The 26,726-nt window shown below is 40.3% G+C and overlaps 3 protein-coding genes across 6 annotated transcripts in view; all 3 read left to right on the top strand.

Annotated features, from left to right (window-relative positions):
- Positions 1–173: 173 nt before the first annotated feature.
- rbp7a (retinol binding protein 7a, cellular) lies at positions 174–1,378 on the top strand. The gene is made up of 4 exons (XM_062427316.1): positions 174–246; positions 545–723; positions 1,085–1,186; positions 1,319–1,378. The coding sequence occupies exons 1-4, from the start codon at positions 174–176 to the stop codon at positions 1,376–1,378; spliced, it is 414 nt and encodes a 137-aa protein (XP_062283300.1).
- A 1,132-nt stretch (positions 1,379–2,510) lies between these two features.
- Positions 2,511–21,142, top strand: ube4b (ubiquitination factor E4B, UFD2 homolog (S. cerevisiae)). 2 transcript variants are annotated; one of them, XM_062426923.1, is made up of 29 exons: positions 2,511–2,812; positions 4,301–4,520; positions 5,990–6,125; positions 6,615–6,702; positions 7,082–7,226; positions 7,351–7,576; positions 7,804–8,283; positions 9,224–9,328; positions 10,558–10,699; positions 11,085–11,185; positions 11,373–11,487; positions 11,669–11,752; positions 12,010–12,066; positions 13,306–13,422; positions 13,656–13,754; positions 13,840–13,953; positions 14,191–14,389; positions 14,895–15,033; positions 15,114–15,213; positions 15,439–15,566; positions 15,779–15,877; positions 16,462–16,697; positions 16,813–16,939; positions 17,076–17,220; positions 17,523–17,657; positions 17,788–17,979; positions 18,359–18,533; positions 19,689–19,835; positions 19,991–21,142. In XM_062426923.1, the coding sequence occupies exons 1-29, from the start codon at positions 2,789–2,791 to the stop codon at positions 20,053–20,055; spliced, it is 4,140 nt and encodes a 1,379-aa protein (XP_062282907.1). In that variant the 5' UTR covers positions 2,511–2,788; the 3' UTR covers positions 20,056–21,142. The 2 variants fall into 2 exon arrangements, with proteins under 2 accessions (XP_062282907.1, XP_062282906.1); XM_062426922.1 differs by lacking the exons at positions 7,804–8,283; positions 9,224–9,328.
- A 1,023-nt stretch (positions 21,143–22,165) lies between these two features.
- The window catches only part of kif1b (kinesin family member 1B), a 57,866-nt gene continuing 53,305 nt past the window's right edge, over positions 22,166–26,726 (top strand). For all 3 annotated transcript variants that reach the window (XM_062427343.1, XM_062427346.1, XM_062427344.1), the window contains exons 1-2: positions 22,166–22,410; positions 23,618–23,771. In XM_062427343.1, coding sequence (XP_062283327.1) covers positions 23,666–23,771 — 106 coding nt within the window. In that variant the 5' untranslated portion in view covers positions 22,166–22,410; positions 23,618–23,665. The remainder of the gene's footprint in view (positions 22,411–23,617; positions 23,772–26,726) is intronic.

The raw sequence follows: 26,726 nt of genomic DNA, 5'->3' as shown, positions 1-26,726 counted from the left end.
AGCACCTCCCTCATCCTCACCTGCTGTTCAGGTGACAGCGAATGAGATGAGTGCATACTTGCCCTTTATACCTCCACCTCATAAAACAGCCTTGTCTCAGCCTCCTGACAGACTTGATCAGTCACCTTTTTTCATCCACACATCTCAGAAGGAGAGCAAAAAAGGTGCTCAAAATGCCAGCCAGCCTCTGTGGTACATGGGACATGATCAGCAATGTCAACTTTGAGGGTTACATGATTGCACTGGGTAAGTGGTTCTAAACATGGTTGTTTTAATCCTACAGTATTCTCTAGAATTCAGTATTGTCCAATTGGCTTGATATGTCTGCATTTCTGCCATTCAAACTTGAATTGGGCTTTAAAATGTATGCTGATATAAGATACAACATTGCAACAGTGGGGAAAATAAACGTTTGGATATGCTTTAGTTACATTGCTATTTATGGTGAGTGAGTGAGTGAGTGAGGGAGTGAGTGAGTGTATTTCTTGCCTGAGTGTGTGTCTTTCCATTAAATTTGTACTAAAATATTTGTCTACCTCTGCAGGCGTCAGTGCCTACTTACGAAAGATAGCTCTGAGGCTGAAGTTTAGGAAGGTGATTGAGCAGCAAGGAGACCAGTTCATCATCAAAACGACCAGCACGTTCAGAAACTACACCTTTTCCTTCAGAGTGGGTCAGGTGTTTGAGGAGTTTACCAAGGGACTTGACAACAGACATGTTAAGGTAAAGATGAATGACTCCTGGAAGAGAACTGATTGTTAAAAAGTGACACTAAACCCACTGATTACAACCTTTTGTAGATTATGTGATGTATTTTGCATTTTATGAGGACTTTAAGATTTTTAACGTGCTCTGTTTTCTGATGTTTTTTTGTTTTTTTTAAACGATTTTGTTGGCATAGACGCCTTTATTTATCAGTAGACCGACAGGAAACATGGGAGAGAGGGGGGTGTGACATGCAGCAAAGGACCTCCGATCGAGATTTTAACCGGGGGTTGGCTGCATATATAGCATGCGCCCTAACCACTAGACCACCTCCGCGCCCCTGTTTTCTGATTTAGCCTACATTTTTTCCTCTTTGCAGTCACTGGTGACATGGGAGGGGAATAAACTGGTGTGTGAACAGATTGGAGACAAGAAGAACCGGGGCTGGGCTCACTGGATTGAAGACGACAAGCTACATCTGGTAGGAATATGGACATTTTAAGCATATTTTGCTCTACATAATACACAAAACTAAATTGACTCACTTCCCTGCATTTGTATGCTGGTGCTATTCAATCACATTGTATTTACTTGGTATTTCTGTGATCTTTAGGAGATGTACTGCGAAGGAGAAGTCTGCAAGCAGATTTTTAAGAAGAACATGAATGAGTGAAGGAGACTTTTTTCTCTGGAGAGGAGAAATAACTCTGTGATGACAGGCATCTCTGTGTTAGATCCACCACTATAAAACCAGACTATGTATTTAGTTTGTGGTATTTTCTCTGTAATGGGACTTGAATGCTCTGATCAGTCCATGAAAAAATATCTTTCCTCTCAGGGTATGGTTTAAACCACTAGATGGCATTACTTGATTACTTTTGTAAAATCTAGTCTACGCTGGTCTGTAGCTTGGTGATGTGATCAAATATACTGAACATTAAGCATGTATATGGCTCCTTTCAGCAGGCTGAAACAAATGTCTATACAGGTTGTGTTTAGTGCAAACTTATTGTTTGCTACATATTTCTACAGTCTCATAGGACAAATTTGAGATACTATGTGCTTTTTTTGTTTTTGTTTTGCACAGGATTGTGCTGTTCATCTGACATTTGATTAATAGCTATTTGTAAAGATAAAAAGCCTCATTCATCTATACCAAAATATGTATGACAGAAAGTGAGGTGTAAGATAGTTGGGATACAGCTGTGTTTTATGTGAATTTTGTCATAAAATAGAAATCTGAAGTGACATGCCTTGTTTTTGAATTATTCATTTTTGCCATTCTGTCTTTAGTAAAATAAACTTGCATATCATATTGCATCACTGAGCTGGTCTGTGTCATCATTATTACAACCACACAGGTGACAATAACTGTCATTTCATAAAACTGTAATATAATAAAATGGAGCTTATATGCTTTTTGTAGCTAAATTAAATTGTGCTATCTGGCTATCAGTGGCTCCACTGGCATTTATGAGTCCAATTAAACCTCCTTGTAGTGACCTTGAGCCCCACTGACTGTCTACTGGGGTCATAATACACACATATATATATATATATATATATATATATATATATATATATATATATATATATATATATATATATATATTAATAAATAACTGGGTGTACTGTTTATTTCTGAAGGGATGTGAATGTGATAGCTGCTTAGAGCAATGTATAAAATATGAACATATAACAGACGAAATATAACAGTTATCTGTTTGGCTCAGTAAAGCACCTCACACCTCCTACTGTGGGCTCTTAAATCACGTGACAGCATGTAGAACCAAAATGGCCGCTGTTGTATTTTGACGTGTAATAGCTAGCAACTTTTCTTTTTGTTTGATTCTGGATAGAAAACTAGAAAACGAGAGACTTTTTTGGAGGAGCTGTATCTTGCCACCTTTTAAACAGCGGTGTCCTAGTTTGTTTATTTTTTAAATACTGAAGACAATCCAGACTGACACATATATTAGTGGAAGGAGTTAGACTATGCATATTTAGCTGTTCTACAGGCTAGCTGGCTAGCTGGCACATATTAAAATAGTTGAAAGTGAAATAGCTGGCTCACTTAGCTGCGATGGAGGAGTTGAGCGCAGATGAGGTAAGATGAATATGGAGAAACCGACACCTGACATATTCATTTTTTCTTCTTATTTGTTTTTTTTTTAAACTAACGGTACATTTCCTTCCTTTCATTTTAAATGATCAGACTAGCCGTTATGCTAGCACACCTAGCTACAGGGTTAGCATAGGTTTTTTTTTCTGAAGAAAAGCATCCGCTATAAAATGTTCATATTTACATGTATTTGTATAAGTGCGTGTTACACAATGCGACAAATGAGAAGTTTATTGGGTGTATTAAGGTTATTTGATCCGTCAATATAGCGGCGTAAACGAACAAGAAATCGGATGTGGGTCAAATGTTTCTGTCATCGCCTGTTCGTGAATTGAATGTAGCCGCAGCTCAATGCTAACTAGCCAGCTAACATAACAGTAAACGCCGGAAACTGCACGGACAAAACTGTTTCAATAACAGTTAAGAAAAAACAAATAACCAAATGCATATATATTAAATCATTTTTCATTTTGTACACATTACATTTTTTGTTGGGTTGATTTGACATCTTCCTCTTCTTCTTGCGCTAAGCTAGCTGACATTTGCTAACGTTGTTTTGCTAACAGTAAAAAAAAAAAAATTAGCCTACGAGACGACTCAGCATAAAAAACACACCGGGCCACCATTGTGTAAGCTACTGTGGGCCGAATATGTGACCACTGGGCCATTCCTCTTGAATCCCACCCCACACTCACACAACCTTTTAAAAAGTGTTATTTTATTGTCTCGCTGTTGTGCCTGCATTTAGCTACTCGATCAACACGAGTGTGCAGTTGACATATTTACTACCGATGTTTAACTCTCCAGCTGAGTTAGTGCACATCTGACTTTGTTCCTTAATGCGGATAGGTTTGTATCTATTCAATTAGTTTTTTCACTTGAATTTAAACCAGTGTGCTCCAAACTCAGTGAATGAAAACCGACCAGTGCTTTAATTATCTGCCTTCTGAATAGGGCTAATGACTTAAAATGAATAATCAAAGTGAGTATATCGCCTTACAGTTCTTGTGTTGTCAGGGCTGATTGTGCTAATCATGTATCCAGATTAAAATATGGCTAATTATTCCTGTCATAATTACAGATTTCAATGGCTAAGCACATTTTATATAGGGCTATACAGTAAAAATCTATTGCAGGCGACTAATTGAACATGTAATCTTATTTAGTATGGCACCCTTCACAGAGCAAGGTCACAAATTGCTTTGCAAGAGTGAAATTGTTAAAAACATGATCATTAAAAACAGAAGAAGAAAAAAAACCCTAAACATAAGCAACAAAAAAACTTGAAAACACACAGTTACTAACACTAGACATCACAAGGTGAGACAAATACCAGTTTGAATAATTGAGTCTCTTGCTGCTTTTTAAGGCTTCAACAGATCGTAGGTCTATGGGAAGAGTGTTCCACAGTGTCAGAGCCACAGCTTCAAAGGCACGACCACTTTTTATAATGTGTGGGTATGTTTAATCTAGATTCGCAGAAGACGCTTGGCACGACTGGCAGGTGGACAGACGTCACAGCCTTGCACCCCTCTCAGCACACCCCTGACATCCCCACAGAGAGAGACTCCACCTGGACCCCTCCCTGGATCCTCAGGTGCCGCACCCCAGCCCCTGCCACCAGCTGCCTCTCAATCATTGGGGCTTAATGTTCACAGTGGTACCCCTGCAACATCCCCTATGGGCACCTCTGGTAAGAACTGAATAAGAAGTACCAGGATGTGTTTAGCCCGTTTTTACTAATCAGTTATTGAAATATTTGCGGTTAAATCTTGTGTTTTAGGTTTGACGTTAAAAACAGATCGAGATCTAGTCAGCTTTCTCAAGTTGTCACCCTAGTTATTGTTGTTGATTTCTTGTGTGATTTATAGACCAACCCAACCTGCTGATATGGTCCTGTGACACATTGTCTTTGAGGCGTAGTTGGAAGGTGATTTTAGTTTGAGAGTCACACTGAAAGGGATCTTTTATATTTGTGACCTTGACGTTAGAACAGCAAGAACCAGTCATGAACCCTGAATGACATCATTACAAACATCAGCAGCTTTTTGTGTTCACCAGCGTCCCTGTTTGACATCAAATGTAGGCCCTGCTGTACAGAGTGAGAATTGATGCTTTCACCCATGCGCTGCTCTAGAAAATGTACTAGTGAGCCTTGTATGACGGTCTCCTGGCATTGTTTGTCGGTATGCATTGATGTGGTGGTGTTACAATGCAAGGCCACCTTTTTTTTTTAGAACTGCTTTACAGTTGTACTTTTCATAATTGGTTAATATTTTGGAACTTATTCTTGGCAGTTACACAAACTTTGTTGCACATCAGTGTATTTATGGATATTCTCCCTCAACTGATGCTACCACTGCATACAGTGATAAAGTGTCTTTTTTATTTGACATAACAGTCACTAGTGATGGATGATTGTTGTGTAACCAGGAGAGAGTTCTTAATTCCAGCCCATTAAGATCCTGGTTGTTAATCAGCTTTCTCTCTACCTGTGTGCAGTAATGAGGGCTTGTAAAGTCTTGGCACACCATGTTGAGCTTAAAAACACCAGTCTGAGCCTTTGCTGAGTCAATGTAGCTAAACAAGTGTTTTTTCTCTAAAGGATAGTCCTGACATGAAATGTAAAACTTGAAAGAACAACTGCATCATGTCCAATCTATATACTGTTCTTAGCTCTTAAATAAGTCTTAGTGGTGTCCCTTGTGGATGTGATCTTTTCTAAAATGCAATAAAGACTTTATCACTGTTTATTCTTAATAGAGACTGGTGTCATGGCAACAACAACAACAATGCTAATAAACAAAGTATTAAAAATGTAATACTATATTGTACATAAACTAAGTTAGACATTGAAGGCATTGAAGCAGGAGGAAATTCAACTAAAAACCAGGTAGAGGAGACACAACATTTCCTCGTAGGTCTCCAAAGTCTGCCTTCAATTGCAAATGATCGAGCAGTTTGACCTTATACAACAACCTGAGGCCCATTTGTTGTACATACAATGGAGTTAACCTGTGTGAATCCTATTTTGTATCCTGTACCGATTCCAGAAAGAAAAATGGTTATTTAAAGCTTGACTCCAAATGTTATGACGTACACATGCTACATTACCTTTTTAGTGCTTCAGAGATGATCAGATGATGTGTTGTGCTTTTGCAGGGGTGGCATATGGTAGTCAAAGCAGTGAGGGTGTGAGCTCCCTCTCCAGCTCCCCCTCCAACAGCCTTGAGACACAGTCCCAGAGTTTGTCCCGATCGCAGAGCATGGACATCGACACTGCCTCCTGTGAAAAGAGGTAAGGGTTTGTTTCTTATGTGGAATGTTGTACCGCATTGTTCCAAGGCTTTAAAAACACCATGAAATAGAAATATTGAAGTGATAGTCCAACTCAAATCTGTTTCATGAATATCAAAGACTTTACTACTGTAGATTTGAAGGTGGCTTGTAAAATGTGTAGTTTTCTCCTTCAATTATGTCATTTACAGTACATTCCTCTGGTGGCAAGTGTTGGTGTTTCAAATCAAAGACTGCTTCGCTCATTAATGCACTGAATATGACTGGTTGCTTTTACATAAAAGTGTAACACTGATCATCAGTTATTTGTTCCTTTTGAAGCTACTTCACAAAGAGTGTTTTCCTTTTGATTGATTGTACTAAACTAATGAAAATCATAGTGTTTCACAGACTGGCCACACTTGGTAGGGACTATTGAGCCTTATGTGTCTACATGGTCTCATTTAGGCTGAAGAGACATTCTGAGCCCTGTGCCTCTGTTTTATTCCAGCATGTCCCAGGTGGATGTGGACTCAGGGATAGAGAACATGGAGGTTGACGACAGTGACCGCAGGGAGAAGAGGAACTTGACTGAAAAGGTAAATGGCAGCAGAGAACATCCCTCATCCCTGGTCTTTTTTATTTTTCATTACTTAGTTGTCCTTCGTGACCTTGATGATGACTCACTAGAGAAGTTTGTTATGGTTATAAAAGGGTGTGTAAGTGACCTTTGTGTTTACCTGAGTATATTTTGGGACTTTCCACAGATGCATTTCTTGGTTTCATTTTCACTTATTTTAATTCACAGATTAGGGCTGCAATTAACTTATTTTCATTATTGAGAGAATCGAATACCTGTCACTTGGTAGAGCAGAGTAATAATTAGATAATGTGTGTCATGAGTCTCTACTCTGTTTGGCCTTTAATTACTTAGTGGCGCTATATTTTGATCAAACCTCTGTTGTCGTTGCACCTCAGGAAACCTCTGCAAACTCAGATGTCTCAGAAGAACAGGCTCTGCAGCTCGTTTGTAAGATCCTCCGCGTATCGTGGAAGGAGCAAGATAGAGATGTCATCTTTCTCCCTTCATTGGCTACAGAGTTTCACCAGAACCCGAAAGATGGTATGTCTTTATCTCACCATGACACGCTGAATGAGGCAGCGTTCTGAAAAGCCAAAGTGTGAGTTAACAACTGACAGATTTCTGCAGTTGGTAACGAGGCTGTTATCGATTCTTTCCCCTGCAGTGTACTCCGACTTGAAAGACCTGATCGGCCAGATCCTGATGGAGGTCTTAATGATGTCCACTCAGTCACGTGTGCACAATCCCTTCGCCAGCTTGACCGCCACCTCTCAACCAATTGCAGCAGCCAAATCCCCTGACCACCATCTGACTCTGGTGCAGCCCTCCAGTCAAGGTGGCAGCCCTATGGGCCCCAGTGCAGGGTCCTTTGGAGCCAGCTCTCTGTCCAGGCAAGTCCCCAGACTCAGTATTATGAGCTCTGACAGAATAACCCCCAGAGACGTATCAAGGCTTTGGATTTGTCATTTCCAATTCTCCTCAAAAGTGTACTTGATTATTCCTAAATTATGTGATTTGAAACTGATGATTTTTTTCAGATTTTGCTTTGACAAATTATTTTTTAAGTTCTCTGCCCGATGAGTTTTGCCAATCATCATCTCATCAATGTTGTCCACAGTCTGTATGGGTGTGGTAGCCCTCACCCAATGGCTCTGGATGCAGCCAAGAGGACCTCCCCATCTCTTCCCACCCCTGCTACACCTTCTGCACCTTCTACACCCTCTACCCCACAATTTATTGTCCCACCCAGCCCACCTGCCACTACTACTACGAGACATACTCTCAATCCTCCATCTGCCCCCATGCCCATCTCTCAGCGCTATCGTCCTTACTCTGTCACCTCTCCTGGGGGGGCGCTTTCCCCATCAAGCCCAGGCCACAGGGGATTTAGTTTCTTTCGACCCCCTCCTAGCGCTGCAGGGCCCTCTGTTCCTCCCAATACCCCGGTTCCGCTGCCACCACCTAGCCCCCAGTCCCTCTCCCTGAGCTCAAATGCAGCTCGCAGCCATCCCACCTCCACACCCCTACCTATGATGCCCCCTTCTCCCAGATCGAACACCCGACAGGCTGCCTTTGCTGCCAGGATCCCACCATCTAGGTATCTCATTTTCCATTTGCATGTCAGTGTGTGGTGAACACGCAAACAACCATACTAAAACCTTAACCTTTTTTTGTCCCACTAGACTTGAGATCTTCAAACTTAATCTCTGCCAGATCATTTTCATTTACATTAATTCTTATATAAACTTGCATTTCATGCAGTCAGTTCTCATCTTAATGGGCTTATAATGCTGACATAGATTGAACTTGCTAGTCAGAGGTTGCTAAACAACCAGATTTCTTTGCATATCTGTTTTTAAGTCTTCGGTTAAAATGAAAAACAGATCCAGCATCAATTTAAGATATACTGTATGTTATCAGTTAGAAATGCCCCCATGGCAATCAAGATCTGGCGAGTTTTAAATAAAATATTGTCAAAGATTTGATATTCTTTTTATATTTTCGTTGAATTTTCAGTTGCATTACTTTAGATTTAACAGCATTATTGTAGCATTAAGGACGCTTGTTGCTTACATGTGTCATTTTACAAAATCTAACCCCCTGCAGATAACTAATATCAGATATAGCTTAACAAACATATTTTATAGGTTTTACATTGCTTTAAAATACTAAAGCAAAAAAAAAAAACCCGGCTCACTCCTCTTTGCATTGGTTTGCTCAAGACAAGCTTCATGAGTGATGGTGACTCAGCTGAGTTATCAGTAGAAAAATGTTCTGACAGTGTGTTAAAGCTGCAGACAAAATGGCATTAATGAATATTTAAAAAAAAAAAGCACAAGAAGTGGTCTTAAAGCAGGCATGCAGCTCTGTAGCGTTTCTTCCCGTAGTGCTTCCGTCTTCCCTGTCCGTTTTTTGTGTGTTACTGCTCCACATTAGTCTTTATGTTTTTCACCTTCCCCTCTGTCTGCCCACTAGCATCCTTTTTTTTTCTCTTCCGATCTTTACCTCACTCCTTCTGTTTTTCCTCGTCATGTCAGCCCCTTGTCGTTCCTGTTGTTTGCCCTCTCTGACATGTCTCAGGACAGCAGTGATGAAGATTCTGAGGAGGAGGAGGATTTTGCGCTGGTTCAGTTTGGGTCCAGGTACACCGCTGCACGGTGTGTGTGTTTGTGTGTGCGTGCTTGCTCAACGACGGGCCCACTGCATGCACCAGTGGGCCCATGTGGCTTACCACTAACGGCGCACAAACACACCAGAGCAGAGTGGTGAAACTGACGTAGGCTCAGAAATCTTTACGGTCATTGTCAGTTTAGACGCAAGGTCCAGTAACTATAACTTTTAGTTTATCATGTGGCGGTAAGTATTAAAAACAGCATCTGCATAGCTTTAGAAAACTACCATGAATTTATCTACTTTTATAGTTACCGAAATGACCTGCATTTCCTTTACTATTGACCCTATTAATACTGTATGTCTTAAGACAATTTATGACCCGATGCCCCCTGATTATGGGTAAAGTGGATTTATTTCCATTTCCGATGCATATGAGTAAATGCTGTATACAAAATGATCTTGCACACCCAAGAGAAATGATCCTCAATCCTGGCAAAACATGTCAACTTAAAGGGAAGTTGTTCGAAATATCATTTAACCCATTTAGTGCAGCATGAGACTGTTATGCGTATGGTAGACCTGTGTTTTACCAGTTTTCTGCATGGGCAGTTGGTGAGTCTGATTCCCGACTCTATGGGCTTTATTGTACTGTTACTGAGTAGCGTGCTTAGGTTGAGTGAATCTGACTTTGCGTTTGTTGTTGCTGATTAGTTTAACTTGCATCTCATCTTTATCCAGTGAAAAAAAGTTTGACTTGTTATTTAACAGTTTAATCTGATGTGCTGACTTCATTTTTAGCATTGAGAACAGTTGTGACTCAGGACAAGTGATATTTGTACACTGCCTGTGTCCAATGGACAAATAGCAAGTGTAGTGTTATTACCTCGTTAAGGTTAGTTGTGCTTTGAAGCAGCTCACAGACAGGTTTGACCACTAACCGCAAATTAAAAGGTCACCACATTTGTCAGTTAAATGTGGGAAGAAGAATCCTAATACCAGCTTTAAATAATCACTGCAAACAGCTCATGACTATTGTATCTGAAATCTTGTTTCCCTTTTCAAAAGCCAAACAGAGATGCTACAATGCTGTCACTAATGCCCTATAATATGTTTTTTTTTCAGGACCCTTGAAAGAGAGTTTGAGCTTGTTAACCATATATTCATAAATGTTTGATGCTAACAGAACATCTCTCTACTCTGTGGATGTTTTCCGTTATTTAATGAGCCCCTCTTTATCCTTATTTCTGTGTTTCTATAGTCTTGGCGCATGTGGAGGGGGGCTGTCCTGCGACTCAGCCACCGACCGCTTCACCATTGAAGCATGCAAAGAGACAGAGATGCTGAACTACCTCATTGAGCGTTTTGACAGTGTTGGCATGGAGGAGAGGAAAGCTCCCAAGGTAGCGGCCTATCTGCAAGACAAAAATCTTTCAGCATGGCAGCCATCTTATTTAGATGACTTCCACTAATAGTATTTTTACACTAAAATCTGTTCATACGTTCAGTTAAAGTATTAAGACTGTGATATAATTATGGTCCTGATGACCCCACTGATAGTAACACGTGAGTGTTTTTACAAAATGTCCTGAAGACAGAGGAACAGTCTGTCCTTCAGAGACTAGCTGCAGGCCAGTCAGTCTGGAAATAAGTGGAGGCTTTTGCTCTTCCAAGAACACTGATTCATTCAGGTCTGGAGAGAGTCTGCATGAAATAGACAGCATGCAATTTTATCACACCTTTAACCATTTTCTCTCTTTCCTCCTCTCTTTTCCATTTCAATCTCAGATGTGTAGCCAACCAAATGTCAGCCAGCTTCTCAGCAACATTCGCTCTCAGTGTATTTCCCACGTTGCCCTGGTCCTGCAAGGCACCCTGACCCAGCCTCGGTAAGCAAGCACGACAGACAGAGCCGCAATCTTTGGATTATTATTTTTTTTTTTATCTGTCATAATGTTTGTGTACATTTTGTTCCTTTTCCTCTCTGGGTCTCCATAGCAACTACTCCTTCACCTTCCCTTCAAATACAGGATTTATTTATTGGTACAATTCTTCTTCTCTGTTTATTACATATAGGAGTCCTCTGCATCAGTCTCTGCTGGTACCTTACATGCTGTGTCGGAACCTCCCATACGGCTTTATTCAGGAACTGGTGCGCATTACCCACCAGGAGGAAGAAGCGTTTAGACAGGTGGGCTTCGGTATTAATACAGTGTTTAGAGCGGCCACTCTAAAACACCTTCACCGTTATGAAGAAATCACAACAATTCTAGCAGAAATACACAACTTGAGATGTTTCTGTGAGCTAAAAAATTTTTTCCAATAGTTGACATGACACTGATGAATGACAAGTTCGCTATCTTGTTTTTCAGATCTTCATTCCTATCCTTCATGGGCTGGCTCTTGCAGTGAAAGAATGTTCCTTTGACAGCGACAACTTTAAATTCCCCCTCATGGTAAGGAAATGTCCTGGCCTGACATATAGTACCAGGCAGCAGATCACAATCAATGTAGTTGCATTCACAGAGGATATACAGTAGCCTGTCAGACAGCCTGTCTAATCTTCAATCATCAACTAATCTCTAACCTACTATTGTAAACTGTCACGGTCAAGCAAATACAATATGTTTTGCTTAGCTGTAATTTAGTACATCTTACCATCTTACCTGATTACCTTGTGAACCAAATGACCAAACTTTATTTGTTTTAACAGGCATTAGCTGAGCTTTGTGAAATCAAGTTTGGAAAAAGTCACCCAGTGTGCAGTTTGGTAAGTATACCGTATGTCAGCCATGGTTACAGTCTTTATTGCTCAGATTGTTTTTTAAGGCATTCTCAAGGTTCCATCAAGTATTTCCTTGAGCCATGTGACTTTATTTCTAAGTCTGGCTATTGTCTTTGTTGTTTATACCTCATATGATAATGCCAAATTGACATCAGCACAGAGAAATGTGCTCTGCTTTCTTTTGTTCATGACACAAACACCTTTTCCTGCTCAGCAGAAGAAGGGTAAAACAAAATTCCACTTTGCATGGAGAAGGACTTTATTTAGCAACTCAACGATGTCAAATCAGAATTCGCAACACATTTGTGAGTCCGCTACCGCTCACAGATGCATTGTGCTTTCTTTCTTCACTTTGTGCACACTGATTTATGCGCAGAGTTTTGCTCTAGAAGGCTGTTTTCACATTCATCTGCTGAAGTGGAAATTTTCTCTGTGCTCACCTTAAATTTTAGATCCAGACATGCACCTACAGGCATGATTTATGACATCACAGCTACTTCATAAGCTAGTCAAAGTCCAGTATGGAAAGAGCTAGGGGTGTGACGATACACTCAGCTCACGAGACAAGATGAGGCGAGATATTGGGTTCACGAGATCGAGACGAGACGAGATTTTAACTATATTTTTAAGAAAACTTCAATGAGGAAATGCATGACTGTTCTTTTATTTAAAATTCACAAAATGGAAATTGAATTGAAATGTTTGAACCAATCAGCTTGTAATGAATCACTTTTTTCTACTTTCTAAATATATAATTATCATATGCAGTATGCAGCACTGTAAAAGGTTTCCCCATATAGATATTTTATAGATGGATAATTTTGATATTTATGGAAATAACAACCATAAATACAAAAGTTAGATACAATCACAAATATTAAAAAGTAAATTGTAAAGAGTAGAAACAATTCTAATATATAAATATAAATTAAATAAAGAATCCAATTATCACAATCTATAACATATTGCTAATAAAAAAACAGAAATAAAAGTAAATTGCACAAATCCTGTATCACATAAATACACAAGTTATTTTTGCATTTATTTTTACTTTTTGCATCATTAGGCTTCCATAGCTGTGCTAGATTCCCTACTCCTCCTACCTCAGGCTTTCAGTGTAGAGACCTGAGGTCAACTTACCACTGCTCCTCTCCTCTTCTCCTACTGCTGACTGAGACTTCATTAACCCGTTTATCCTCGTGTGTAACATGCGTGTCTGTGCAGGCAACGTCGCTGCCTCTGTGGTGTCCCAAACCTCTGAGCCCTGGTTGTGGCAGAGAGATCCAGAGACTGTCCTACCTGGGAGCCTTCTTTAACCTCTCTGTGTTTGCTGAGGATAATGTGAGTTGCACTGCTGTTGTTAACTCAGCTCTGTCTATTCATTTCTATTTTTAACTGAATATTGTCAAATACTGGTCAAACTACAGAGCATTCTCATTCTTCAAGGTCCTGCAAAAAAATTGAGAGACATTTAACAGACTTAATGCGCTAAGACCAACTAGCTGCAACAAGGCAAGATGTTTAATGTATAGATCATTTTTATGATTTGATGCAATGCTTTTCTTTCCCTGTAGACCAAAGTAGGAGACAAGTATTTCTCTGGCCCAGCCATCACCATGGAGAACACGCGAGTTGTCAGTCAGTCCTTGCAGCACTACCTGGAGTCAGCAAGGGTGAGTCACCGCTTCATACTGTTTTTATTTCATAGCTGCGCTTTTGTATCCGTATAAAAGAATATATAATATATATATTTTGCAGGGAGACCTCTTCAAAATTCTCCATAACATCCTACTGAATGGAGAGACACGCGAGTTAGCTCTTAATTACATGGCAGCTTTAGTCAACTACAATGTGAAGAAGGCCCAGATGCAGGTGAGTTTTAAAAGTTCATATCCAACAAAAAGTGAGTGCATGCATTTTAAAATATTTTGCACTAACTAATATGTTTGAAATTTGAATATGAAAAAAGTAAAAAAATGTAATATTCAAAATTCTGCCATTGTGTGCACTTTCCGGTACTTTGCAGAATTGTTGCCATATTTAGGTTGTATCTACAGCTGTTGAACGTTGATATTCAGTTGTTCCGAATTCACTCGTCCTTTCTCTCAGACGGATGACAAGCTGGTATCAACAGATGGCTTCATGCTCAACTTCTTATGGGTGCTGCAACAGCTGAGCACGAAGATCAAGCTTGAGACAGTGGACCCCTTCTACATTTTCCACCCACGATGTCGCCTTGTTGTCAGCCTGGAGGAGACACGTGTGAAAGCCACTATGGAGGAGCTCAAGAGCTGGCTGACTGAATTGCGTAAGTTGCCCTGAATGAAAATGATTCTGGGCAAAATAATTAGTTTTTATAAATAATATTTTGTTCTTCCAGTTTGAAATGAGTCCATATGAGCCTTAAACTGCTGCCATATTCAGAAATCTGTTAATTGCATATAGAGGAGCCATTTTGCAAACTTATGTTCTCTATGATTCATCAGCATGCCAGATCTGTGATGTTTTGTTGTTTCCCCAGACATGATCGATTTAATCATAAATGATTCATTCCTTGTGTTACTGTGTGTTCCTTCTACCTCTGTCTTATTTGCAATCATCTACAAGATGTAAGCAGATATATATACAATTCGTGTCATATGTTACATTTAAAATAATTAATAAAAACCTTTGGCACATGACCTAGTATGGCATGACACAAGTTTGTATAGGCAGTCAAACTGATATATGATGTTTCTGGCAGACTGTTCTGACTGATGGTGTTATTTATTTCTATAATGGAAATGATTAATTTGATCTGTTCACATGGACAGATGAAGACCCCGCCAAGTTCTCCGAACCCAAGTTCCCCACCGAGTGTTTCTTCTTGACACTGCACGCCCACCACTTGTCCATCCTGCCTTGCTGCAGGCGCTACATCCGCAGGTTGCGGGCTATCCGTGAACTCAACAGGTACACACAAACATATACACATGACTGATCATTAAAGCATGCTCGTTTTTTTGTATTAATAGTGTTGTTTCCCATGTAAGGACTGTGGAGGAGCTGAAAAACAGTGAAAGCCAATGGAAAGATTCTCCCCTGGCCAGTAGACACCGAGAAATGCTCAAGAGATGCAAAACCCAGCTCAAGGTAGGTTTAACATCCTTGTGCACCAACACTCTCTCCTTCTCTGATTACACCTTGAACATTGTACAGGTGCAGACATGCAAAAATTCATTTCTCAGTTTTTACTGCATCTGAATATTAGAGGAGTTGTGTCTCTGACAATCCTTAAATGCTGAAACATGCAGAATCCTTAGACAGAGCATATTTACAGAGATGTGATCCTTATTCTGTGTGACTTTTTCCTGTCAGAAACTGGTGCGAGCCAAAGCTTGTGCTGACGTGGGCCTTCTGGATGAGAACCTGCTCCTCAGATGTCTGCAGTTCTACAGCACAGTCATTCAGCTCATTCTCCGCATGGTAGACCCTGCCTACCCCGAGTGAGTCGGCATGCCACTGGCAACCCATATTGGTGTTTGTTGTGATATTGACGTAAATGGAACAGATGTGGCATCACACACACACACACACACACACACACACAATGGCTTTTTTTAAATAACATTTTTGATGAATGTCATGCTGTTTCACTTCAAAGTGTTTTATAAATCAAGATGTAAATATCATCATCGTTTCTTCATCCCTTTCACAGCATCACCCTGCCACTGAACCCTGAGATCCCCAAAAGCTTTGCTGCTCTTCCTGAGTTCTACATTGAGGATGTGGCAGAGTTTTTGCTTTTTGTCGTGCAGTAAGTTCACAGTTCAGTCTTACGCACTTTTCTCATTGGTCATGTCTTAGCAAAGAACTGCCAACACCATAACATGTCTGTTTTAAAGAAATAATACAATAATAGAAAATATAGATATTAAATGTAGCGACAAAACTTGGACACCAAGTAATACATTTCATTATACATAATATGCAATATGCAATATGCAATGTGCAATTACAATATCATCTCTGGTATATTACCACTCAATACTAATATTACTGTTGTGCTGTAAATAATATAAATAATGTCACAATTATTATTGTTTTTTTATTATATACTCTACTATTATTGTTATTGTTTTTCGTACTTATTTATTGTTCTTTATTCTTTTTTAATGATGCTCTTCTATTTTTAATGTCCACTTGCTACTGTAACACTGCAAATTTCCCCATTGTGGGGCTAATAAAGGAATATCTTATCTTATCTTTTATGTGATGTACTTGGTTCTTGTTCCTTAAACTAGTTTTAGCCTCATACAAAAGCTAAAGCCAGGAGTGTTTCAAGATAAGCAGTTTCCACTGTTCCTTCCTCCATCTCATCTTCCTCTTCGTTTCTTCCAGGTATTCTCCCCAGGTTTTATATGAGCCATGTGTCCAAGACATTGTCACCTTTTTGGTGGTGTTCATCTGCAGTCAAAACTACATCAGGAACCCCTACCTTATCGCCAAGTTGGTGGAGGTGCTGTTTGTCACCAACCCTGCTGTACAGCCTCGCACTCAGCGATTCTCTGAAATGATGGAGAACCACCCGTTGTCTGTCAAACAGTTGGTCCCTGCCCTCATGAAGTTCTACACTGGTGAGTTCTGCTGTGTGCTGTTATTTAAAGCTGTTGTAGTAGTAAATGACATTTTCAGAAATGCCATGCTTGCTCTCTCTCATTTTCACTTAAAAAAACGTTCCTCTCTCGTCAGATGTTGAGCATACCGGCGCCACCAGCGAGTTCTATGATAAGTTCACTATACGGTACCATATCAGCACTATCTTCAAGAGTCTCTGGCAAAACATTGCCCACCATGGCACCTTCATGGAGGAGTTCAAGTGAGTTTGATTTCAAGGAGCAATTTGGTCCTGGGAAAAAAATAACACAATTTAAGTTTGGTCAGTGGCTGTCTGACTCAGATCAGTTCCAACCTGACCTCCTCGTCTGTGTTCTTTCGTGCTTTCTCCCTTTTAGCTCTGGCAAGCAGTTTGTGCGCTACATCAACATGCTGATTAACGACACAACCTTCTTGTTAGACGAGAGCCTTGAGTCCCTGAAGCGTATCCATGAAGTTCAAGAAGAGATGAAGAATAAGGAGCAGTGGGAGCAGCTGCCAAGGGTTAGTGCTCGCCTCAGTAGTTTTATATTTATTTACCAAGTATTACATTTATTCAGATAAAGCTGTCATGGTTAAGCCTATATTATTTCAGCAGAGTATCATGGAATTAAATCAATAAAATCCTGCTGTGAATCAAAATGCTATAACATTTAAGGAAAGAGACAGAGTTGAACTGCAGTATATTACTGTATCACTGTATCTCGCTTAAAACTTTGTGCTGGGTCATGAAACTTGAGCTGTAGGTAATTGTTGCGGAATAGCATGGACTAACATTGTTTATGTGTTTTCCTGCCAACTGTCAGGAGCAGCAGCAGAGCCGCCAGTCCCAGCTGACTCAGGATGAGCGGGTGTCTCGCTCCTATCTGGCCCTGGCCACAGAGACAGTTGAAATGTTCCACATCCTCACCAAGCAGGTCCAGAAGCCTTTCCTCAGGCCTGTGAGTGTCGCTGCCCAGTATGACATTATGAGAAATGGTCACACTTTCACTTCATACATTCTCTGTGCTATGAGGAGAAATGTTTTCTCAATAAGAAGCTATTCTTAACAGTATCCTCTTCTTCACACAGGAGCTGGGCCCCCGTTTAGCTGCCATGCTAAACTTTAACCTGCAGCAGCTCTGTGGGCCCAAGTGTCGGGACCTGAAGGTGGAGAACCCTGAGAAGTATGGCTTTGAGCCCAAGAAGCTCTTAGACCAGCTGACTGACATCTACCTGCAGCTAGACTGTGCCCGCTTTGCTAAAGCAATTGCAGATGACCAGGTTGGCATTGATCCAGATAACATTTGCAAATCTCTGCAGATAGAGCATTTTCACTTAAGATGTAGAAGCTTTAGTTGGTGCAAAAAAATATTGGTGACTGAAATGAGAAAACACAAGTGGGAGTTTGTTGAAATGAGTATTAGTCATGAGAAAAGCCTACCAGCAATTGTGGTTTATCATCACAGTCATAGTCTTAAAGCCTGCAAGACATCAGCATGAATTATCTATTGTAGCTAGTGAATGTAATACAGTGTTTCATCCCAACTGTGTTTTAAGCCTAGAATATGATGACAATAACACCCAGTGAAGGCACTGAATACCCACATCATCTCAAAGAGCCTGTTCTAATAGATTTTCCCTCTTTTTGGTCTCTGTGCAGCGGTCGTACAGCCGGGAGCTCTTTGAAGAAGTGATCTCAAAGATGAGAAAGGCTGGTATTAAGTCCTCCATAGCCATTGAAAAATTCAAGCTGCTATCTGAGAAGGTGGAGGAAATAGTCGCAAAGAATTCCCAGTCTGAAATGGACTACAGTGACGCACCTGACGAGTTCAAAGGTTTGTGTGTTTGTGTATTTAAAGTAGTATACCTGCAACTTTTAATCTGTATATCCAGTCGAGGTAAATTGGCTCGAGGAGCACAGCATCCTCTTTCCCCCGTATTCTGAACTCCTGCCCCACATTTCTTATTTTTCTGTATGCTTTTCAATATTGCAGAGCCTCAAGCTTATTTAGACAAATAAATCATCTCCTTAAATAGATTTTAAAAATGTTACAGTAAAATCCTGAGTGTCTGTAACGATGAAATCTCATGATGTACTGAAAGAATAGCCATATTGAAAAAAATGTAATAATTCTGCTTCTTGTAGCATCACATTGAACAACCATGGTCTCAAAATAGAGATTTGCAATAGAAGTTCTATAGTTTAAATTAAAGAAAGGTTTTCTTGTGATTACTGTGCCTAACACCCAGTAACACATTTTTTTTTCTTCCCTCAAGTAGAAAAAAGTCACTTGCTTCGAAATCTGGTGTGACCTCAGGTCAGCCAGTGCAGACAGACAGGATCTTCAGCACCCTCTGTCTCTGCAGAATTCCAGACATTTACAGGGGATTTTGCAGCTCATGGGGGTCATATTATAGACAGCTTAGAGGAAGGCTATCCTATAACCACACACTTAATATAATCTAGAAAGAGAACGTGGCCCACATTCCTCCTTTGATTCCCAAATACGCCAACTAACCGACCACAGTCGGCGGGAGTGTGCCGTACAAGAGGCTGGGGTGTCAGCTTTCTGTGCGGCTGGAATCTCCCCATGCCAGGGTTTTATTTTAGCAACGCAAGTCCTACTGGAACAACCCAGTGACATTTCAATGTATGGCACACCTAATCGAATGTGTTTAATGAGTATTTATTGGAAGCTTTCTTTACTGGTGTTTTGATAGGTGTACTAATATTTCTTTCATGTAAAACACATTCATACTTGGTGATGTCACTGGCTTATACGATCATGTGTTTGCTTCGTCTTCGAATGTTTGCATGTGTAGCTTTCACTGTGATGAAAGGAGGTTGCCAGTGCTGTTGCTGGTTTGAAGAAAAAAAGTCTCTCCCTTGTACAGCACAGGATTGTCAGTCAATGCTTATTGGTTGTTGCTTCAATATTGTTTGTGTCTTGATCCTTTTGTAAAAATGTCATCTGACTTTGTCATAACAGACCCTCTGATGGACACGCTGATGACTGACCCTGTGATTCTGCCTTCGGGGAACATCATGGATCGATCCATCATCCTGCGCCACCTGCTCAACTCCCCTACTGATCCCTTCAACAGGCAGCCTCTCACAGAGAGCATGCTGGAGTCAGGTAATCACACCATCATGTAAAACAAGAGTTTCTGTTCAAGGTAGACATGCAATAGAGAGCTTATGAGAAACAGCAAAGCACTTATCTGGTTTTGGATTCAAGACAAATTATTTCAGGATATTAAATGTCAAATTAAATTACTGCTTGTTTTACAGTTCCTGAGCTAAAGGAGAGGATCCACGCGTGGATGAGAGAGAAACAGGGTGGACGGCCTCTGTAAGGACTTCATGTCACCAACGTCTGGCTGGCTAGCCATCATTAAGGGATCTGTCCACATCACATGAATTCAGTGTCACAGCTACCAACGACGACAAAAAATGTTTTTGAATGGGAAAAAAAAAAAGGAGACCTGATTTGATTTTTATTCGCATTTACCCTTTTTGTCTCAAACCATCATCATGGTTCTAAAAACAAAACATAATAAAGTTAAGACGTTTAATTTTTTTCTCATGAGTTTGTGTATATATATATCAAAATATATACATATATTTAACAAGAGTTAGTTGATGCATTATAATGCTGCAAGAATGAGTTTCCACCACCAACAGTTTACCAGCAAGGTGCATACAGTCACTTCATTGATCATTTTACTTTACGGTTCTCATTTGTTATGTCATAATGTGTATGTTGGCTTCATTAAAGATTTTAATTATTTGAGGGAGAGGGGAGGGTAATACATTTGGGAGAATTGGGGTGGGTTATGATAAAATTGCTATTCTTGAGTTCTTATTATAAAGACTGTGACAATGACAAACTTGAGTCCATATAATGTATGCTGGTGTCCCAGAGCTAACAAACGCATGCACACTTTGTGCTTGTTTTAGGCGGAGTTCAGAACTGGGAATATCCATTAAGGATGTAGCTTAACGTAAACTAATCCTAATTGTCAGCTTCCTTTTGAGTACAGTAGGAAGTTAAGCAGTGGTTTACCAAAACACAGTATGTTCAGTTCCTTTTTAGTCACATTTTCCCTGCTGACTAGACTGAATTTACTTCTTGTGTGTGTGCATGGCCTCAAGTCCAGAACCTCCTCAAAGCGCCTCATGGACAAATAACCCTCTTTTAGGCAAAGTGGAAGGAACATGAGAGAATGTACTGTAGCATGACCACCAGGAACATCGTTGTAGGAGCACACCATTTAAAGTCTGTTCAGAACCACTGACATCTCACCTCAAGATCTCTTTCAAGTCGCACTGTACCTAACTTGACCTTGCTGACCTTAACTGTACAGGAAATGGATTTCCTTTAACCACATACCTGTTTTGGAAGCTAGGATTTTGAACTGAAATAAATGATGATGCACATTATTTCATCACTCGTCATTGTTTTGTCCCAATATTGATGTCGTAATGATTAGGATTGGGCCTTTGGTCAGTTTTTAAGTTTATTTGGTATAAAAAAAACATTAAATCACACAAACTGATTTCTCTCATGGTCTTCACTGTAAAGAGAGTAAACAGGCAAGAATCCAGGTGACATCAAAAAATACAATACCAAAATGAAGTGAAAAGCAGAACGTATATACATGTTATAAGTCAACTAATACAATGTTATTCCAATTCCTGGCAGCACCAAATCAGTTATTTTTGAATGAGGTTTCCCAAATGAAAAAGCTTAGTCATCCTCCTACTGTAAATGTTCTAAACTAATGAATTAAACTTGGCAACGGTTCCCATTTCATTTAACATCGTCATGATTTAAATGTTGTGCTTCATAAATATGTCTTGAAAATTGACAAAATTAGCCAGTCAATGAAGTTTCTAAGCTGTAAACATTTGTTGCACACCACAGAAACCCTGAACAAATATATGTAAGGCTGGAAGTGTATTGTGTCAAATATGCATAAAAATGAGCAGAAATGTCCTTTATTCCACATTAATCTTTGAGTATATCTGTAGGTTACATTTCCTACATGTTTAACATGTGGCACGTGTCTAACGATGCTTTTTCCTTTAAAAGAAAATGAATGGGTTTGCAGATATTGATACGTTCATGAAATGGACAGTACCGTTTACTTATATGATGCCCTCAGCTTACTGCTCGCTAGAGGGCGCTCTATGTGGTGACCCTGGGTGTTGCGGTGGTTAGAAATCCTGCAGTGTGGCGTCACGGGCGAAAAAAAAAGAGAGACATCACCGGACCCCACCCACTCCCTCTCCTTCCAATTTCAAGGACAGCCATTGGCTCCCAGAGAGTGTAGTCATCGATGTCTCTTCGCTCATTGGCCCTTCGGACTGTCAGTCAGCGTAGCCGATAGGGAGTTGACGTAATCTCTTCGGTAAATCAAGGCAATCTATCAATTCTTCCCTACGCCTGTGTGCAGTGAGACGTCCACCTTTCATCTCTACTGGAAAATAAACTCACCGAGGAGCCACCGGTTGCAATCAAAGGTCCATCCCGGTGGAGGATACCGCTATAATGGGTGTTTTTCACCAAAGTGGACTTTCTAACAGTTTTCCTGCGCGCAGATTCTGATTTAAAAAAAAAAAGAAACACATTTTGACGCCCGCTAGCTAACCATAGTTATCTCCGCCGTCCTATGGTGTCGGTGTTGTCGTGGTGAGAGTCTTCAAACGTGAGTATGAACGTTGCATTAAGTTGTTTTTTGTATTCTTACATATGTATAGTACAGGAGGTCGTTATTACAGATGAATTCCTGGCAGTTGCCTGTGTTAGTTAGCTAAGTTAGTCAGTGTCTCTGCACTGTCGCACAGTTCTGGCTCCGATAGCAGTTTTAACACCACATTTTATTGGGGGAAAAGTATACAACTGTAATGGTTCCTGAGCTTAGTATGTATCTGTTGTAACTTAGCGTTACAGCCATTTCCGTCAGACATACATCGGAGGTTAGTTCCGTCTCGCATCTCCCATACTGAAGTCACAGCTGTTAGCGTGGTTTGACGCTGTGTAACATATAAGCGATACGTGAATGTTAAATTCCTTTAAACCTCCCGTGCTAAACCTAATTGGGGACAATGTGTCGAGTCTATGCTGCTAAAATCAGCATGCAACTCCTCCCTTCACTGGTCCACAACATACCGCAGCGGAGGATTAGCCTACTTCCTAATATTGGTGTATTTAATATTGTTTTGGGGGGAGAAAAAAATATGATTTAAGCTCTCTTTGTCTGCACATAATCAACACTGTTGGATGAAGCAGACAGGCCCAGCTCACTGTCCAACTGTAGCCTCCACCAAATAGGGTAGATAGAATTTCATGGGCGTATGCTTTAGCAAGTATGGCTGACTGCAAGGACATGGAAAAACAGGAGATATTTCCTATGTAATCACGGGGCGCAGGACGTATAGCTCCAAGTGATTGCAAACACATTTAGAAGTTGCGTTGTAATTTAAAAAAAATGTACAGTGTGTTGTTTATAAGGCCCAATTATATGCAATATTAATATTTTGTATTTGGCTAAAGCTAATTTCATACACACTACGGATTTATGAATTAAATGCATCACCTTGTATCCTTTATTCGGGTGTTAAATATAATGTATGATTGGCTGCTGTTTACAAGGTATTTGCTTCAGTGGTTTTGGTCGGCCATATTTGTTGTAGGCTGTTATGAGTGGAAATTGGGAGGGGGTGGACTTTCATTGTGTTTGATTTACATTTCGTGTTAATAAGTTCTGCCTCATTGCATGCTGGCAGTTTTTTAAGACTTTTTAATCAGGATACAAACCCAGTCCTGCCTCTTTCTTTTTTTTTTTTTTTTTAGATATTAATATTCTTTTTACAAAGCAGATGCAAACAACTGTTTTTCTGTGTTTCCTTTAGGAGGGATATAGAACAAATCTTACTGGGAGACGGTCCTATATTGCAAACATGTCTGGGGCGTCTGTAAAAGTCGCTGTTCGGGTTCGACCCTTCAACTCCAGGGAGATGAGCAAGGATTCCAAATGTATCATTCAGATGCAAGGCAACACTACAAGTAAGTAGCCCACTGGCATGCACACACAAGGACGCACACCGTGTCTTAAATTCATGCAGGAATGTCTGCTATGGGAAGTTTGGTATATCACACATGCTCCAGCGTGGTCTTCCTTCGGGGGTCTTAGCACAGAACACTAGAATGAGCAAACTGAATACTGGAACGGTTGGGGACAAACAGCCTGAAAGAGAATAAAAGGCTTACTGAGTGAAATTCCTCCTCCTCTGAAGGGGCCTGCATGCCTGAAAAGTTTCTATGTGAGAAACGCTGAGTTGGTTTATACTGGGACACCAAGGGGTCGCTCCACAGCCTGGCCCGCCAACACCCCCAATTCATCAGAGCTTTATCGCATAGTTTTGTTTATCGTACAGTTTTTGTCTTAGAACGGATACGTGTGTTACTTTGTAGTTTATAGTCAGTCTAGTAAGTCTTATCTTGCATTATACTCATAAACAGATTGTAAAGAGATTGTAGAGGCATATAAAATGTTATGACCACAAATGAAACTTTTACTTGATAAACAGCTCTTAATTTTGCTGCAAATTTCATTAAAATGGAAGTGGCTAGAAGGCGAAGGGATGTTAAAGCTAGAAACGGAGAGTAGCATTAAGTAAAAACGACCTTGCTCCGTTTCTTTGAAGTTGCAGTTTCTGCAGATTTGTCTGTAATTTGTCTCAGCTTTGACAGCATGTTATCATGTTCAGTGATTAGGATGAATGTTGTAAAGATGCACTTAACATGCCTCCCAAAGCTTTAAAGTTAAATGTGAAAGGGCTGCAAAATTCCTTCAAATTTAAAATTGCTACTGGAATAAACTGAAATCTAATATATTAGTTTAAAAACACATCAAACTGCTCTGTGTAAATCTGTGACGACACCGTGCTGGAAATCTGCTATTGTGCATTCTACGTAAAAATATGAGGATATGAAAGGATAGACAATAGTCGAGCAAGAGTAAGAAAGGAAGAGAGAACCTGAATGTGGTTTTGTAGTCTTGTGATTAAACCTGCTTACATGTGACCGTGAGTCATCAGGCTGTGAAGTGCTAGCGGCCTCACACTGTATTTCCCATTCCAGCTAACAGATGAACACAATATCCGTGATATTTGCATGGAAACATTTACTGACCCAGTAACACGGCAGCATGTGAATACAGGAACCTGTTCTGCCTGCAGGCCTGCTAGAGTTCTGTCTGTCAGTCTTATCAGGCTCATTAAACTAAGCCTATATGAATCTTCCATAAGATCAAGTGTCCCCACCAGTTATGGCTCACTTGCTCTTATATCTTTTACACTCTACCAAAGAGAAGCTTTGTGTCAAATCCCCAGTATTTGTACTCCATATCCTTGGGTTTTCATTATGCCAATGTCACTCGTAGGTGCTGGAGGGTGACCCGTGGTTTGTAGCAGAGCTGCAGTGGAATATGCAGTGTTTTGGGGGGTTAGTCAGTGCGTCTGTGAGCGAGGGAGAGGAGGAGGCTGCAGCACTGCCTACTCTACCTCCTATCACATGGGCAGATTGCAGAGCAGAAAGGGAGGCTGGCAGGCAGCCATACTCTCCCTTCATCAGGACTTCATTGCAGATGGTATGCTGAGAATGCTGTCTTATTAGGATGCTGAGAGGCTGAATTGTAGCTAGTGGCTCAAACATGCACACGTTCGACAGCGTACGTGCTATAAACATTATTTTACATGCAGTGTGAAAATCTGATGTTTCTGCAGTTTGCTGGATTTCCTCACACTTAGTATCTGTCACTGTCTAGCAAAGTCAGCCATGATAAATATTTAGTCTTAACAATTCAGCAGTGCTTTATTTGGTAAAGCCAAGAGATGCCATACTTGTTATGATTTTTGTGTGATTAAAGCATGTGACAGTAAGAGTCTTTGTTTGAATTTTATAACAAAGCTTCAAAGCAGGCCTTAAAGTTGACCGATTTCTCTCGAGGTAGTTTTCATTGATTTTGACAGATTTGTGTTTTCTTTGATTCAGTGATATGTTTTGCTTTCATTACTACCAAATGTGTGTAATTCTTTAATACTGTAAAAAATTAAACTACGTCAGCCAAAACCAGATGGCTTTGTTTATTTATGCCCCTATCAACTGTAATATTTCCATGACTCAGCTCAATTTAATGTGGTAATCCACAAAAAATCCTCCACTCTTTTGAGTTTCAAACACTCACCAATAGGGTTTGAATTTATTGTAGTTTGTTTGATTGTTGATCAGCTCCTATTCTGACAACACTGACAATTTTTCACATCAGAAAAAATGTGTCAAAACATTCATAGAAACTTCTTAAGCCACTGCTGCAGCATAATAGACTTTTTAAAAACATTTATGTTCATACTTTTGTCAAAATATGGTTCACTGCACATCATTGATTAGACGGTGGTCCTAACAGTGTCTGCGATAACTGTGTATTCCTGTTTTTATTTCATGGTGTCTTTGCTGATGGCTAACATTTAAATGGGACTGAGAGCAGCCTGACAGAAATGGGATGCTTCATGGAGTTGCTTGGTCAGTTTGCGGGTGTTTGGCAGATGTGTGGATGAGGCCGTGACACTCCCCTTATTGTTGTCACTCGCTCAAGGGCACATGTGTCGGGGTGGGTGCATGTGTCAACAACACAGAGAAAGAGAGAGCTTGGGGCCAAGGGCAGGATATGCTGTCTCTCTCTCTCTCTCTCTCTCTCTCTCTCTCTCTCTCTCTCTCTCTCTCTCTCTCTCTCTCGCTCTCGCTCTTGCTCTCTCGCTCTCCTTTTCACCATGCATGGAGGGTTGTCAAGGATAGGGTACAGGCAGAGGGGCAGCAAATTGATTATCCAGTGTGCAGGAAATGTGTCCAAGGCCTCTGCAGGCTGGCTGGAAACAAGCAAAGTCCTCTTTCAGTAGAAGCTCTTAAACATACCAGAGCTAATGTAATTATAAAGGGGTGACGCGATGGACTGTTGCATTA

The sequence above is a fragment of the Scomber scombrus genome, chromosome 10 (assembly GCF_963691925.1).
Source record: "Scomber scombrus chromosome 10, fScoSco1.1, whole genome shotgun sequence".
NCBI lineage: Eukaryota > Metazoa > Chordata > Actinopteri > Scombriformes > Scombridae > Scomber > Scomber scombrus.
This window is presented reverse-complemented; position numbering and strand designations above follow the sequence as displayed.

What these genes read in the sequence shown, in the direction of transcription:
- rbp7a (XM_062427316.1), top strand. Translation starts at nt 174, where the DNA reads ATGCCAGCCAGCCTCTGTGGTACATGGGACATGATCAGCAATGTCAAC. An exon ending in TTGACAACAGACATGTTAAG is followed by an intron (nt 724 to 1,084) that starts GTAAAGATGAAT and finishes TCCTCTTTGCAG; the next exon opens with TCACTGGTGACATGGGAGGG. An exon ending in AAGACGACAAGCTACATCTG is followed by an intron (nt 1,187 to 1,318) that starts GTAGGAATATGG and finishes TGTGATCTTTAG; the next exon opens with GAGATGTACTGCGAAGGAGA.
- ube4b (XM_062426923.1), top strand. Translation starts at nt 2,789, where the DNA reads ATGGAGGAGTTGAGCGCAGATGAG. An exon ending in TCACCAGAACCCGAAAGATG is followed by an intron (nt 7,227 to 7,350) that starts GTATGTCTTTAT and finishes TTTCCCCTGCAG; the next exon opens with TGTACTCCGACTTGAAAGAC. An exon ending in GCCAGGATCCCACCATCTAG is followed by an intron (nt 8,284 to 9,223) that starts GTATCTCATTTT and finishes TCGTCATGTCAG; the next exon opens with CCCCTTGTCGTTCCTGTTGT.